The sequence below is a fragment of the Macrosteles quadrilineatus genome, unplaced genomic scaffold, assembly GCF_028750875.1.
Source record: "Macrosteles quadrilineatus isolate MER2022 unplaced genomic scaffold, UCM_ALF_1.0 Scaffold_1__1_contigs__length_201487025, whole genome shotgun sequence".
Lineage (NCBI taxonomy): Eukaryota > Metazoa > Arthropoda > Insecta > Hemiptera > Cicadellidae > Macrosteles > Macrosteles quadrilineatus.
The window spans coordinates 137,232,776-137,249,402 of NW_026542594.1; the positions used below are offsets into that span (position 1 = coordinate 137,232,776).

At 40.5% G+C, this 16,627-nt stretch overlaps 1 protein-coding gene across 1 annotated transcript in view; it reads left to right on the forward strand.

The window, feature by feature from the left end:
* The window catches only part of LOC128985533 (insulin-like growth factor-binding protein-related protein 1), a 71,023-nt gene that overhangs the window by 13,235 nt on the left and 41,161 nt on the right, over window positions 1–16,627 (forward strand). The window contains exon 2 of the mRNA XM_054405124.1: window positions 11,784–11,972. Within this exon, the coding sequence (XP_054261099.1) occupies window positions 11,784–11,972 (189 nt within the window). The remainder of the gene's footprint in view (window positions 1–11,783; window positions 11,973–16,627) is intronic.

A 16,627-nucleotide genomic window follows, 5' to 3' on the forward strand; every position in this document is an offset into this window, starting at 1 on the left:
TCTGCTTTCATTGAAAGAGGCTATCCTCAAAAACTAATATCCAATCAGATCAAAAAACCCAAAAAAACTCAACCAAGATAATAGTTTTTCAAGTGATTTTTTTATTTTTTGATATTTAAAATTTATTACTCAATAATTAACAGTGTAATGAAAGTAGCATTCAATATTTTGAAATCTTCCCCTAGTACTGAAAATTTATGTTCCAGACCACCACGTGTTATTTAGGCCACAAAATAAAAAAAAAATGTTGGTGAGACCCAAAATTCAAAATTCTCGGCCTTCAAACAATTCTAAACACGGCTGTGAACCATGTCACAAGCCCCGATGTGGTATTTGCAAAATTATGAGTAATACAACTGAATTTGATAGTAAAGTTACAAACAAGGTTAATCCGATTGTTGGTAGATCAACTTGTAAATCTCACAATGTGATTTATCAACTATCGTGTAAACATTGTCCAAAAGATTACATTGGCCAGACTTCAAACTCTTTAAGAGTTCGAATGACAGGCCATCGTTTTGATGTGGTACATGAAAAAAAATCTATAATCATGCCACTCACCACAACCAAAATTTTAAAGGCTGCTATACCCTTAAAGGCCTTCTCAAAGTAAACCCACATCAAAACCCTAAATGCAACCAACTGGTTTTAAGAAATTCTGAATTGGCTCACCAGTTGGTACTGAAAACAAAGTTCCCCTCTGGTTTAAATTTAAGATAGTAAAAAAGTGATTCAAGTCAGCTGAATTTTTATTTCCTTTTAGGCTAATTTTATTATTTTCTTTAATCTGTACTCAAATCATACGTTCTCAAAATTCAACTATTTGTAAACAGTTCATATTTATTTTGTTTTGTTCATCTTTACATTTTTCATTAATTTCTCTTTGCTTGAAAACGTTTGTATTAAACGAAAATTTGCAATTTTTCATGTTTCATTCATCATAAACTCTATCAAGATCTCCTCAAGAATATATATATCAATAAATTAATAACTTAAAGGGTACTAAAAGTTTAATTATTTATTTCATTTATTAATATATATATATATATATATATATATATATATATATATATATATAACAATTTGAACGAATTGTGTTTTTTGGCCTCTGGGGACATCAAAATGAAAAAGTAAATTGGTCCCGGGCCTAGGTCTTACCGTGCCACCATTGACTATGCCACCTATGGTAATAGCTACTTCCCTATAGGGAAATTCGCTAAAAAGTGTGTTTTTATGTAAAATAATTATAGCTTAGTATTAAATCAAAACATTTTCCAAGTTTGATCAAAATATATGCATAAACTAGCAAACTACAACATTTTACACTATTCTTCATAAGAATAACATGTGAATTTTAAAATAACAATTTTTTTGAGTTTTCTCCGTAGCCAATAACCGTACAAAAACACTTTGATATTTGTTTTTTTAAGCTCTTTAATTTGAGTTTTCTCCGTAACCAATAACCGTACAAAAACACTTTGATATTTGTTTTTTTAAGCCCTTTAAGAAGGTCTATAAAGAAATTGAGAAATTTTTTGTTCAGAAATATAACTATGAATTTGTCCCTGAATTTTAAAACAGTAAGGCCCATTTCCCGGAATCTCTTTTTGTGTAGCTGAAAGCGACTCAAAATACATTGCACTGTTGTATTGCCTTATGTTTTTTTATGAAGTTAGAATCATGTACAAATATTACTTTTAGTTTGTCATTTAATTGTGGTTGTGGCATGTTAATGAGTCCATTGTGGTAACATGCGTCGAAATGTCCATTTGTGGCCTCCTCTGCGAAGTGAAATGCGCCACAATGCATGCAAGTACTGTTAAGAGCTTGTGGATTTCTTTCATATTCAGGCCTTACATGACGTTCAGCATTTCTTGTGTTAGTTGAATTCCTGGATACTCTTCCACGTCTTGCAGATCTTCCCCTACCCTGTCTAGTTACATCACTCATTATAAAAACGGAAAACAAAAAAGACTCCTGGATACTCCTCCACTTCTTGCAGGTCTTCCCCTACCCTGTCTAGTTACTTCCTCATTATAAAAACGGAAAACAAAAAAAAATAAACGAATACATTTCATTTTGAAACATTATTTTAACAACATTGACTTTCAGAATAAATGTAAACAAAAAACAATAAGCAACAGCTGATTAGAATGCAGACGTTTTTCAGTCCCCATGCTTTTATGGTAACTTAATGGGAATTCTGCTATTTTCCCCGAGTCCCTGGGGTCAATACCTTTAATTTAAGACCCCTCCCACCTTTCTGCGACTTACCAGACGTCCACAATTTTCTGGTAAATTTTGTCTTACAGAATTATATATAAGGACTAGCTGTACCCGCGGGCTTTGCCCCTTTTAACTTCATAAGTATTCGCATGGCTCAATCACGTCCTGGTTGAAGTTCGTTCGCTATGCTCACTCACCTTTAGGTTGAAGCTCGTTCGCTGCGCTCACTTGCCTTCAGGTTAGCTCGTTCGCTACGCTAACTCGCCTCCAGGTTGAAGTTCGTTCGCTACGCTCACTCACCTTTTGGTTGCAAATTAGCTGTTGTCATAAATAAATACCCCGCCGCAGCAAACCTGCAGACTAAGCGAATTTCCATTTGCCTGATTGGATTTACACTAAAATGTCTCCTTAAAAATATCACATTTATTCCCTGTTTAAATAGAATCAGTAACACATACTTAGGTTTGCTGCAACGGGGGGGGGGGGGTAAAAGTGTTTTTTTATGTAAAATGTTAATAGTTAGTAAGAAATAAAAACATTTTCCAAATTTGGGCAAAATATGTTAATAAACAAGCAAACTACAACAGTTTACTTATTCTCCATATAAATAACATGGGAATTTTAAATTTAAATTTTTTTGGAATTTTCTCCGTAACCATTTGGCGCATTATAACGCTTCAATATACTAAATTATTTGTTTTTTTAAGCTCTATAAAATAGTTTGGAAAGAAATTGCAAAATTTTATGTTTTTGGGTCAAAAATGGGGAAAACCCATTTTTACCCCATAAAAGCCCCCATAAACCCCCGTTCCCTGGTCCGATCATGCTGGTTTAATACTATTGAACATCATAGAACAGAACCAACTTGTTAATTGAAACAGCTGTTAAGATTCATTAATTCCTTTTAAATATGAAAAATCATAAGGTTAACATGGGCCACTGGGGCGGAGCCAGAAAGCCCGATCAGAATAAAAACTTCTTAGTTTTCCTATTTAATGCCCAAAGAATCAATGTACCGAATTTCAGCCTCCTAGGTAGATGGGAAGTGGGAGAGTTAGTGATGAGTGAGTAAGTGAGTCAGTCAGTGAGTCAGTGAGGGCTTTGCCTTTAATATATTTAGATTTTGAATATTAACAGTTGTTTCATTAAAAAGCAGTAAACAATTACCCATATGACGATAATGTAAGGAAGGTATGGGGGTATAGTGAGTGGGAGAAACTTTCGCGCCGGGCAGATTGGCCATACCTAAGCCCCAACTCTCACTTGTTAGCTGCAGAGAGCTACCTTCTGCCACTGGGTGTTGGTCCACCTACAGAACCAAGTGAGGGAAGCCCTAGACTTAACTGTAATGCGATCCGTGCCAAGAGTCTTCCTGGGGGCCTAATATTCAGTGTCTTAACGGAGGCTTCTGGGAACTGGGGGGAACCCAGTCGTAGGCTATGCACCACTTACCTCTCTAATCGGGTCACTGGGGAGGTGGACCATAGATACCCGGTATTCGTGGGAACAACGTAGACGATCTGACCCCAATGGAGGAGGAATGTCTACTGAAATCTGACGATGACGACAAGTTCGCAGAAACCGGAAAGAAACGAAAAAACTACTTTCCAGGGTCGAATTGCGAAGACAGAGGATAGCAGATGCTTTAGCCAAAGGCCAAAAGGTGCCATCCAGAAGTGAGAGGAGGCTGGTGTGGGCTGCCAAGCACCCTAACTCTGCTCCCTGCAAAGCCAGTTCCTCTGGGAACCAGGATACTGGGAAAAAGTAGGGCGAGGGCGGCACCCCCAAAGCTGACTCTAATGAAGCCACCAGGAAGAAAGGTGGAAATAGGGGGCGAGAGTACCTGACACATGAGGATGTCTGGGGCGAGAAAAATAAGACGAGGACGGAAGAGGGAGAGGGCTCGTGTGTTTCACAGAGAGCACCAGAACCCAGCTTTTCGAAGACACTGTCTGTGGAGAAGATGGTGTAAGAAAGGGGATTAACCCCGTACCTACGGTGCTCATCTATGCAGACACTCTGTTCACATTACACTTAGTCGACCAGTTGGTGTGAACAGAGTTGAACAGTAGCATGAGCATCGATTTACAAATTCCTTTCCCAGCTGATGTGAGCTAGGCGATGACCGGTAGGGCTGACTTCCAAGAAAAATCGTTAACCTATAAGCCACACACCCTATCGGTAATCAGCCAATGAGAAGAACTAATGAAGAAGATGGAGGTGTCAGGAGTCTCAGAGCTGGAGGACCTGGAGAGGACAATCGAGGAGATCACCACGGGCCACGGGACCAAGAAGATCAGGAGTTTCGGAGTGCGTGTATCGGTGCGTGTGCTTCTGGGACAATAAACAGTATGTAAAAAGAATAAAATATATAACAAAAGTTTTGTCAAACATACAAGTCATATAATTTGCCAGTAACTTTTTTTTAGGGAGAGGAGGGAAAATGCTTTTACGCACACAGGTAGCCAGCCTGTAGTGTGAGACTCCTGAAAATTATCAGACTACTCACTAAAAAACCCCTCTACTCTGTTGGACACAGACCTGGAATTGTTTGTCACACTACTTCAAGTCAGGCCAACATGTGACCTAAGCCCTCAGGGCTCGCACCGTTTCTGGCATTTAGATTCTTAATGACCTACACCGCATCCCGGTCAAGGTCGATCTTCTTGGCGCGGAGAATACCCTGGATATAATGTGACACACAGGACCAATTGTCCTCACCCTCCGTCATAATCGGTATGACCGTGTCCACCGACAGCAGTCCTACTAACTGTTGAGCCTCCAGGCGGGGCCTTTCCCAGCGCTGGCAGTGGAAAAATGTATGTTCCACGTCATCGAGAATGCCTGGGCAGTATATGCAGTCGGGTGACACGGCTTTGCCCATCCTGAACAGGTACGACCGGAAAAAGCCGTGTCCCGTCAGAAATTGGGTGAGGTAGTAGTCCACCTCTCCGTACCGCCGATCAACCCAAGGTTGGACTTGCTGTATCAGTCGCCTGGTCCAGAGTCCCCGTGTCTCCTGTTCCCAGCCCTCCTGCCACAGCTGGTAGGTGCGGGGGGTACGTTCCTCTGTTTGTGCCTCGTCCTCCCCACGGCGCCGGTAAATTGCCTTTCTCTCCGCCGCCAAAAGTTTGAAGGGGATGACTCCAGCAATCACCAGGACGGCGGGCTCAGACACTGTTTGGTAGGCAGATGCTACCCTCAGTGCTGCCTGACGCTGCACTCGGGCGAGCCGCATCCTGTATGCCTCCTTATTTAGTGCGTCTGCCCACACCTCCGCACCGTACAAGAGTACGGACTGGACTGAAGACATTAGCAGCCTTCTACGACTGGACCGAGGCCCTCCAACATTGGCCATCAACCGGCTAAGAGAAGAAACCACCCTAGCGGCCTTGTCCGCTGTACGGAAGATCTGATCTCGCCAGCTAAGCTTGCTGTCTACCATCACCCCAAGATACTTGGCAGAACGAACGGTTTGAACCTTGACGGCTCCCACCCTCAACGGCACGATGGTGTCAATCCGTTTTTTTTTGTCAAAATCACGATCTCGGTTTTGCTCAGATCAAGCGAGAGACCGTGGTCTGCCATCCATGCGTTTATGGTACGCATAACTCGGTTTAGCTTTAGCTGTGCCAGCTCAACGCTACGTGCAGCTATCAAAGCTGCAACGTCGTCTGCGTACCCAACCAAAACAGTTTCCTCAGGCATTTCAGACCTCAGAAGGCTGTCATAAGCGACGTTCCAGAGGTCTGGGCCGAGTATGGAACCTTGGGCAGCACCAGAAGTGACACTCATCGTCCGCGGGCCTTCCGCAGTGTCATACGTTAGGAGACGAAACCGGAGATAATCCTCTATGATGCGCATGAGGTATGCCGGCACGTGGAAGGTGTTCTCCAGAGCGTCCAGCATATCGCACCACCTTGCCGAATTAAATGCATTTCGCACATCGAGCGTTACGAGCAGCACAACCCTGCGAGAGTAGTGGTTAAAATCCTCAGCTCTCATCACGGCTTGCTTCACCTCCTCAATCGCATCAATCGTTGATCGCCCCATCCTAAATCCATACTGACGAGGGGAGAGGTCCCCCGCAGCGATAACGGCTGAATTTAGCCGGGAACGGATCAATTTCTCGAGGACTTTGCCAGCCGTATCCAACATACACAGAGGTCTGTAAGAGGATGGCAAATCTGGGTATCCCTTGCCCTTCCCAACAAGCACAAGCCTAGCTGTCTTCCAGCACAAGGGGAAAACCCCTTCAACTAGGCAGGCGTTGTACATGCTCAAAAGGATCAAGGGGTTGGTAGTCAAAACCTTCTTGAGGACTTCACCGGGTACCCCATCGGGACCAGGAGCCTTGTTGTTCTTCAGGGATATGACGGCCGCCACCAGCTCTTCAGGGCTGAAAAGTGGGACGTCGTCCACCCTTCCAAAATCCCGCAGTGGGTGCAACTCGTGAGCTGGGAAAAGGGACTCGACTATCCTCTCCATAGTGAGGAGGGTGGGTCACTTGACCCTGTCCATGACGGAAGGTGGAGAGCGGGTTCCAAGTTTCTTGGTTACAAGTTTGTAACCCAGGCCCCACGGGTTGGAATCAACATCGTCCCTTAATTTATCCCAGCAACTGCGTTTACTCCGATTGATGGCTCGACGAAGATACCTCCTAGCCACTCTATAAGCATCCGACTTACGCCGTCTGTCTAGGGGTTCTCTAGCCCTGGTAGCAAGTCTTCTGGCCCTCAATGCTGATCGACGCAATTCCGCAATCTCGGCAGTCCACCAGTACACAGGACGCTTATTGCACCGGTATCTCCTGCGAGGCATAGACTCATCGCAGGCCGAGACAATCAGTTTCATCGTGGATGCAATTCTGCGTGAGGCACGCCAGTTGCAGGATGAACCACCGGCGTTCTTCGTAGGATGGCTCCATTGAATTTTGCCACGTCCAGTTTTTTTAATGTTCCATCGAACGGGCACTTGACGAAACGCTGCCACTTGTCTCTGATGACCATCCAGGACGTCAAAAATTATGTACTGGTGGTCACTGGCCGTGTAATCCTCCAGGACTCTCCAGGATCTGATCCTTGGCAAAAGAGACTCAGATGCAAGGGTTATGTCTGGGATCGTTCCCCGCATCCCAGGGCGCCGGAAAGTTGGCGTGTTGCCCTCGTTGACGACAACGAGTCCGGCTCTAATTTGCCAGTAACTAATTCTTTTGTATTTTTAATTGATTTTCTTTTCTTGTAAATTTAACGTTGTAAATTAATTTATCTTATTATTGTTGATTTTTGCCTTTTCAAAGTTTTCTTTTGCTGTTGTTTCACCTTGTAACTTGTTGTTCTTTTAAATTTAAATTTTGTTCATTACACGTTGAGTAACACCCTGAAGCAGTCTTATGTCTCATTAACCTAACACCTCTTCACTAAGCTAAGCGAGTGAAACATTTTAGGAAACTTAAATTTAAAGTGAGGCATGGGACCTATTGCCAAATCTATACGCCCAGACAGGAAACAGACGGAGGCTAAAGCCAATAAAATCAAAGGGTAGCTGTCCAGGTGGGTTATTCGTGGCAAAGACGTCAGGATAAGCAGCTGCCATATTGAAGGCTGAGCCTTGGTAGTTGGTTGTGCTAACGCAACCACAAAGGGTTGGCTGGTCAAGCAAGTTCAGGAGCTGAGTCCCTTCAGGGAAATCTCGCTCTAAATAGACAGATATAGATATTTTTGGAAACTTGCTGAAAACATCTTCTCAGAACACATGTTGAAATCTGTAGTTTTATGACCTACAAATGGTTATTGCTACGTGTATGATCAACAACGCTAAAATGCATAACATACCTGATTAATAGAAAATACATTTCATGTAATACAAAGTAATTATGCACCTACTGATAGTATTGCTGCATTTGATAACTATTACATTGGGGTTTTAAATTCCTTAAATGTTAGTGGTTTGCTCCAATAAAGTTAGTATTGAAACACCATTGATCTATTAATTAAATATTTGAATACTTCACAATCATTCGTTTGTACAAGATTGCGAGTTAAAGCTATGCACAATAGTTTTTTTGCATCAAAATTAGAATGATATCGAAGTTTTATCCTGGACTGTTTGCAGTGAACTAATTTTTATAATTTTGGCTTATTCTGGTATTTACTGTTCAATTATTAAATTTATTACAAAAGAAACTCATAATTTTCAATCGCTTAAATCTATATATAGTTGTTCCCGCCGGGACTACAGAAAATAGGGGGTCCCAGGTGGCACTGGTCTATTAGGGAAAAAGACGGCGTGGGGCATGTTTTTCTATTATTAAAATATGATATTTTATATTATTAATCAATTTTAAATCTCAATGAATCTTATACCATTAGAAAGATGAGATTTTGAGAGGATTCATTTTCATATATACAACAGTATTCAGCGAGTATTATGTAGCGAGAAACATCTATAAGTATAAAAGAGGATGTTTGTATATATATATATATATATTTGTTTGTTTGGCAGTGATAAACTCAGACACCGCTGAACCGATTGCCACGAAACTTGGTACATACGTGTAGAATTTCATGGAATAGGTTTATACACCATCAATTTCGTGATCCGTCCAATCGGCTTCGCCCCAGTGGCTTTGGAGTTTCCCATGTTAACCTTATGAGAAATGGAATTAATGAATCTTAACAGCTGTTTCAACTAAACAAGATGGTTCTGTTCTATGACGTTAAATAGCATTAAAGTTACAAGGATTACCAACAGGGTGCAGCACTATTATTTCTTTTACATTTCTGACAACAGCTAATTTGCAACCAAAATGTGAGTGAGCGTAGCGAACGAGCTAACCTGAAGGCAAGTGAGCGTAGCGAACGAGCTAACCTGAAGGCAAGTGAGCGCAGCGAACGAGCTCCAACCTAAAGGTGAGTGAGCGTAGCGAACGAGCTCCAACCCAAAGGTGAGTGAGCGTAGCGAACGAACTTCAACCAGGACGTGATTGAGCCATGCGAACGAGATCATCTTGAAAATTAAGACGTTAAACGGGGCAAAGCCCGCGGGTTACAGCTAGTAGTTTATAAAAGTAGAAGTTCAAATTATATTTTGCCGACGGAAAGTTTCCATCACCTGACCACCAAAACAGCTGTTTTTGGTGATCAACAATTAATTGAGTACAATATCTATTATATTATTAAAGTGATACAATCAAATTTTATGTAAATGGTTAAGGCCATTTACCAAATAAAAATATAGGCATATGGCACATCAAAATGAAGGTTAGAGTGTGTAGATTTGCCGAAAAGTATTGATATGGATGAATTTCCTAAGGGCTCTGCCCCACAGGCTGATTTCCAAAGGGCTACGCCTGGCATGCTTCTAAAGTTTAGATGATTTAATTTAGTTTAATTAATGAAACAGCTGATCAGTACAATGAAGTGGTGTTTGTTTATTTACTCGAAAAAGATGTTTGTGGCGCTTTATCTAGATTGAGGAGGGTTATGTTTGGTTTTAAAGAAAGGTTGTATACGTTTTGTAAAGTATTGCTCAATGTTTCATTTTGTAATTTATATAGTAAGCTTCATGTAAAGAGGCTTGACTAAAATTGAAGAATTATGGTAAAAAAAACATGTCATTCATGAAACATCAATATGAAGCAATCGATGCTATTGCTACACTAAGGTATGTTGTCATATTCTTTTGAATCCATTAACATTAAAAGTAGGGGTTTGAAAGTAAGTAGGTTTACACTTTTATTAAATCAGTTTATATTCTCATACTAAATCATAGAGTTGTTGTATTTTAAAACACACATCAGCACCACTTAAATAGCTCTCTGGGTCACATTTTCTTCCCGTTGCAACGCACGGGTATAGCAGCTTGTTATTACATATTCTAAAACTTTAATAAATTCCCTATAGTTTGAATATCTTCAGATTTGAGGTTGGTTGTAAACATATTTTACGCCATACTACACTGTTTTAATGAACTTCCCACGCAAGGATTTAGTCCAGAAACAGCTGTTTGCAGCCAGCTTAATCAAATGGGATTTCATTACGTACTACTGTACTGTAATGAGTTTTTACCAGACACTATAACCAGCTGATTATTAGCAATGAGTGGTTATAAACAAAAAATAACCTCTGTAGGCCCATTGTCCCTGAAGCGACTCTTGCGATAGTAGCTCAGCGATAGTAGCTAACCATGTCATTGTCCCCGAAGCGATTGTTCTAGAGCGATTTTGTTCATTAGTTTGCTGACTTTTGAGTGAATTGGGGCCATGAGTGCCATGACACCATTCTAAATATAAAATAATCAGTTCAAAAGAAAGATAAAACATATGATTACAGATAATAAGGGTTTGATTATGTAGTAACAGGCCATATAAAATAGATTTAACATATCTACACATTAAAGACTAAAAAACAGAAAATAATTATAAATAAAAATAATTTTAAAAAATACCACGTTTTTAAACGCACTAAAAAGTAAAAATAATTTATAAATATGTGGAGAGAATAAATAATTGTAAGATTTTAAACAAAAAACGTGGGGCCCATGCAATAGATAATAATAGTTCAATAGGTGAAGATAATTGTAAATTAGCTTTTTAATTAATATTAGTAGTTTAGCTAAATTAGTTTTTTTTTTTTAATCTTCAAGTATTTATTCAATACTTATTCTGTATTTTTATAGTGCGTTTAAATAAAGTATTTTTATTTATAATTTATGATAGTAGTAATTTAATATATGTAGGCCTACATATCTGATATTCCCACGTCTGATGCTATCACGACTCATATATTATCTTTAGCATGCTGATCTTTATACATACAGGCTGTTCTTCAAGCCGTAAATGGCAGAATGACGTGCTATTGCTTCTAACAGCTTTTTATCTTCTTCAGGGGTAAAAAGCAGTTTTGTATTCTTTGAAGACATTACAACCAAAACAAGTCTACACACAACACAAATCGCTCAGCGACTGCGACACTGACTCCCCTCAGAGCAGACCCGTTACAGTCGCTGTGTTCAGCCGCTAGCCGCTCCAGTCGCAGTCGTGTCAAGGACAATGGTCCCATTTGAAACAACGCTAACCCGTGCTCAGCTACTATCGCTAAGCTAATATCGCCATTGACTATACACCTCTACAGTAGATGTGTATAGTCAATGCTATCGCTCAGCTACTATCGCAAGAGTCGCTTCAGGGACAATGCACCTTTAGAGGTGATTAGAGTAGTGATTGTAGTCATCAGTCGGTAGGAATATATAAGGATTTATACAGATTTGTTATTTCTCTATGATCAAGGGCAGCTGGGAGCTGGATCCAGTTTCTTATGACCAAAAAAAAGTACCAAACGGCAGTATCAAACAGGCAACCTACCGATCACTGGGCAAGCACTATGACTACAGTATATCCATTCTGGTTCCTAGTCAGAGGTGTGCGAGTAGCCAGGGCATGGGATACCCCATTTATAATAACCCCTCTGTCTACTAAAGGTAGGCCTACCTTATAAAGAAACACTAAATCAAATCCACAATGAAGTTAATCATTTCAATGCCAATGCTTTGTTTAGGAGCCAGAGCGAGATTGTTTGCTTGGTCCAGTTCCTGATCCATGTGAATGCTGCAGTCATGGAGTCTGTGGACTGGATGAAGGACATCCCTGTTATAACGCTTCCGTATACAAAGATCAGCCAGACAAGAGAAGACTTGGTGCTTGCGCCCCAAATATGTTGTGCATTCCTAGGGATGATTTGGGACCAGTAAGTATGAATTTGAAACTAATGGACTTTGAAGTGGTAAACTTATTGATTATTTCTACTATATTCGTATACAAAATTGTATATGTCTATTCAATAATCATTGTTGCCGTAATGGATTTTGAAATAATCAGTAAATCATTATCGTGAGAATTTTTCTACTTGGAAGAAGCTATTACCAAGGTACTCATTCTCCACAACCACTGTCTTAAGGGTCTCCAGAAGAAAAAGATATGTGATATTACAATCCAATATTTATGTGAACACATGTGTTCGTCTACAAGATGTATCTCTGAAGTAATCTTCGGATCTTTATGGTATTACTATTATTAAATCATGGTCATTCCGTGCCGTATTTGGCAATAGCTTCTTCCCTATAGGGGAATTTGCTTAAACATATATTAAGTAAACTATTGATTGGTTAAGTTAAGCTGAAATAAACAAAACAGAATACAGTAATAGAATACAAACAGGATCCAGCTGATGATACAGTTAATAACGCTTGTTATTGTTTTTTGCTCTCCCTATTTTCACGTTTTAAAATAATTTTGATTTTCCTTTGAAGTGTTTCTTTTCTATTTTTAGTTACTTTTTGTGTTTTTTCGGGCTTTCAATAAATTTCATATAAGTTGTAATGGTCAAATTTTATTAGGGGGGCTCGTTTTAATTATTTAAAGGCCGCGAAGGCTTGAGCCTTGAGCGCGCTTGACAACAATGTCAGACATGTCCACTGCAGGTCAAGTCTCCTAGTTCGTGACTTGACCGCCGCGACCTCGGGGCGCTGACGTAGTCGTGGTGGGGAGCAGCCGAGACGCCGGACAGTGGACATTTCTTGGGGCAGTCGAGGGCGAGCGCTTGTTGTTGTTCGCCGAACACCCTCCCAAGATCGTACAGCGGACCTGAGAGCATACATAGGTCGTGGATTCGACCCGCAACGTGTGAGACAAAATAGATAAATGCGACAATAATATAAATCGAGATAATTAGAGGCAAACGTAAGTACTGCATTATACCATTACATTATTCGTCTTATTTTCCCGTTCACTTTGGCGAGTAAAAGTTAATATTATTTACGATCATCTTAGTTGTAAGAGATTAGCGTATTGTATTTCTCAGGCCGGCACTGCGAGTGTGGTGCCGCAGTAGCCTACACTTTTTAGTTTATTTATCGAAAGTGGTTTTATTTTATTTTATCTAAAAGTATTTTTATTTAGTTATATTTCGAAGCCAAGAAGTTCATTGGCATATTAGCGCTGACTCATTTCATTTCGTTATTTTATTATTGCGTGTGACGACATTTTATTTCACTGCGAGAGTTTTATTTTTAGTTTTTATTCGAGAAGCGATACCTTTTGTTAGGCCTAGAAGCTGGTCACGTATTTTCGTTCTCCTAGAAGCATCGTATTTAGTGCCGATATATTCCTGGTCAGTGTGTCGTTGTGCTGACATACAACCATGGTATCGGGTGCGTGTAGGACGACGAAGAAAACGTATACGAAGATCGAGAAGCGATTAGCAAGCGACGGAGACTCAGCTAGAACCCTGGACTACTCCTGAGCTGTCCGAGCAAATCGGAGGTAAGTTTAGGATAGGTGCCCTACCCGACATAAACACCTCACAAAGTTAACACATTAAAAGAACGGGACGAACTCTGTCTTGAAACCACCGATCCTAACCTATCATGAAGACCATAACTACACGTCAGCAAGTCAAAATATCACTACTGTCAACAATGATAAGTATCATATTTTAGACGACTCATCCAGTTCAGCACCACCGAACAAAATGTTCCTCACAAATTCATCCCACCAATTAGAAGTTAACACAATGGAGCTATAAAACGACCAAGAAGGTAAATCAAGTGAATTTGAACCAGTATCCAATAGGAAATCTAAATCATCCTCTTCCTACTTCCAACCATCTACGAAGCGCTACAAAACAAGACTTACAAAATAGATTTAGTCCTTTATAGCTTCCACTACCGATAATAACGAAACTGACGAATCTCCTAACTTTTCTGATAAATCTCCCATTCCACCCATTTTTCTTCATGACTCGAACAATTATCAAGCTTTGATCACAGATCTTGATCAAGTCTTAACGCAAAATTATTATACCGTAAACAAAGGTATTACCATCAAAATAAATGTGTCTTCATCAGATGACTTCCGTGCACTAACAGCACATTTTCACAATTTAAAAGTACAAAATCAATAAATAAGGTTACCTTCGTCAATCAGCTCATAGAAGTTGTAACATTGTTACGGCCGTTTCAGCATATCCATGCTATCAGCTACTTGCTCTTGTGCGGATATGTGTAATCAACAGGCCTGTTTAGTCAAAAACCCCCGTTTATGTTTATGTATGTGTACGTCGCGTGTGACAGTTTGTGTTTTTGTATATTAACGACGCCACTAAGGCTGAACGTCTGATGATGGCATGAATATGCTGAAACGGCCGTAACAATGTTACAACTTCTATGAGCTGATTGACGAAGGTCAAGGGATTGGATCAAGGTTATTTATTGATTTAGTCACAAGATCAGCTCAGGGGCTAAAAAATATGGATTTTAATAAAAGTACAATATCACTCTTTTTGTCCTCCTGAAAACAAACGTCTCTCTGTCATAATGCGGAACGTCCCAATCTCCCTTTCTGACGAAGGAATTCACACAGAACTTAAACGAATGAATCTAACGGTTCTAGAAGTTACTAGACTATACAACAAAAATAATATCCAATACCTCTTTGTGCCATCGAACTCGAGGACTCCGACTCTCGCAATGACATTTTTGGCATTGAATTTATTTTCCATTCAAAAATTCATATTGAACTAAAAGCGAAAGTCTAAATCCATCCCTCAGTGTATTCGCTGTCAACGCTTGGACACACTAGAAACTATTGTAAACTTGATGCCCATTGCGTTAAATGTACAGGAAACCATTTATTTTCAGATTGTCCTAAAAAGAGAGAAGATCCGGTCCAGTGTGTAAACTGTAACGAGTCGCATACAGCTAATTATCGTGGTTGCCCTTACTACCTCAGCCTTAAGACACGAGCAATCAGCAAAATAAATCAACCAACAACCAATCAAACGGAAATCAGCCAGAATCAAGTTCAAAACAACTCAAGTAGTACTCATTTTCCTGCTTTGTCAACCAAAAACCGCAATTCTCCAACAAGTTCTCAAAGTGAAAACTTTGCTCCCCACTCCCCCACACAAAACTTATGCCAATGCTACAAACTGATCGAAACATAAACGTACTGAAACACAAACTCCTCATCCTGATCCTGGAAACTCAGAACACGACTCTCTTCACCCTATTTTAAAAATCACTATTATCTCTAGTTAAGCCTTACCTCCCTCAAATTAAATTGTTCATCCCTCAATTAGTATCATCTATTTTCCAGAATGGATTTTAATTTACACTCAGTGAATAACTTAAAAATACTTAATTGGAATGTGACTGGTTTAAAGGAAAACAACTAAGACTCTTAATGAGCTTTCCCAGTACTATGACGCAAATCACCTCAAGCCGAACCCTGCTAAGACCCAAGTCTGTGCCTTTCACCTAAACAATAGAGAAGCAGGCCCTGAGTTGAATTTGAGGTGGCGGGGAGACCGTCTTCAGCATTGTCCTACACCCAAATACCTTGGTCTCATACTGGACCGCACACTGGACCGCGCACTGACATTTAAGACGCATTGTATTGCGACAAGAGGTAAAGTCTCAGCGAGGAATAATATCATCAGGAAGCTCACCAGCAGATGCTGGGGTGCTAACCCTAATGTCTTCAGAACCTCAGCTTTAGCGCTCAGTGTGTCGGCTGCGAAGTACGCTGCACCAGTATGGAATGCATCGTTACATGCAAAAAAGGTTGACATTGCAGTCAATGGCATGGCTCGAATTGTAACTGGGTGTTTGAAACCAACCCCAGTACTCAAACTCTATCCTATCATAGGGATCGCCCCTCCATCAATCCGACGTGATGTCGCTGCCGACGCAAAAAGGTCTAAGCAAGAGACAGACCCTCGTCAGCCATTACACGGCCAAAAACCTGCAGAGCGACGGCTTCGGTCCAGAAAGAGTTTTTATCACGGACACGAATCCTAGATGGACCACTCTCAAGCAATCGGGTGGCAAGGTGGGAGGCCACGTTGACTAACCCTCCCATACAAGCGAGGGAGGAACTGGCTCCTGGTGGAAGTCTGCATTACTCGGTGTGGAAGACCCTAAATTGAACCAGGGTTGAGGTACCAAAATGCAAGACAAACATGCAGAAATGGGATCTGTTACCAGACGAAGAAAACATCTTGTGTGCGTGTGGTACTGTTCAGGATCCTGGCCATCTGCTGATCTGTCCACGCCTAGACCAGTCTTGCACATTAGATGATATTTTACAAGCGAATGAGAAATCCATATCGGTAGTTAATTTTTGGAAAAGCGAAGTTAGATTTTCGGACACGGAAAGTAAGTAAAGGAAAAACGTTCTTCATTTATTGTTTTTCTAGCTCAAAATAAAATTGACATCGCTTGTATCACAGAAACCCATCATATATCAACGGAAAAATTTACAATCCCAGGTTATATTGTTTACAAATCAGACAGGGATGCGCCTAGAGCGTCTGGCGGAGTTGCCATTGCGGTTAAAAGAAAC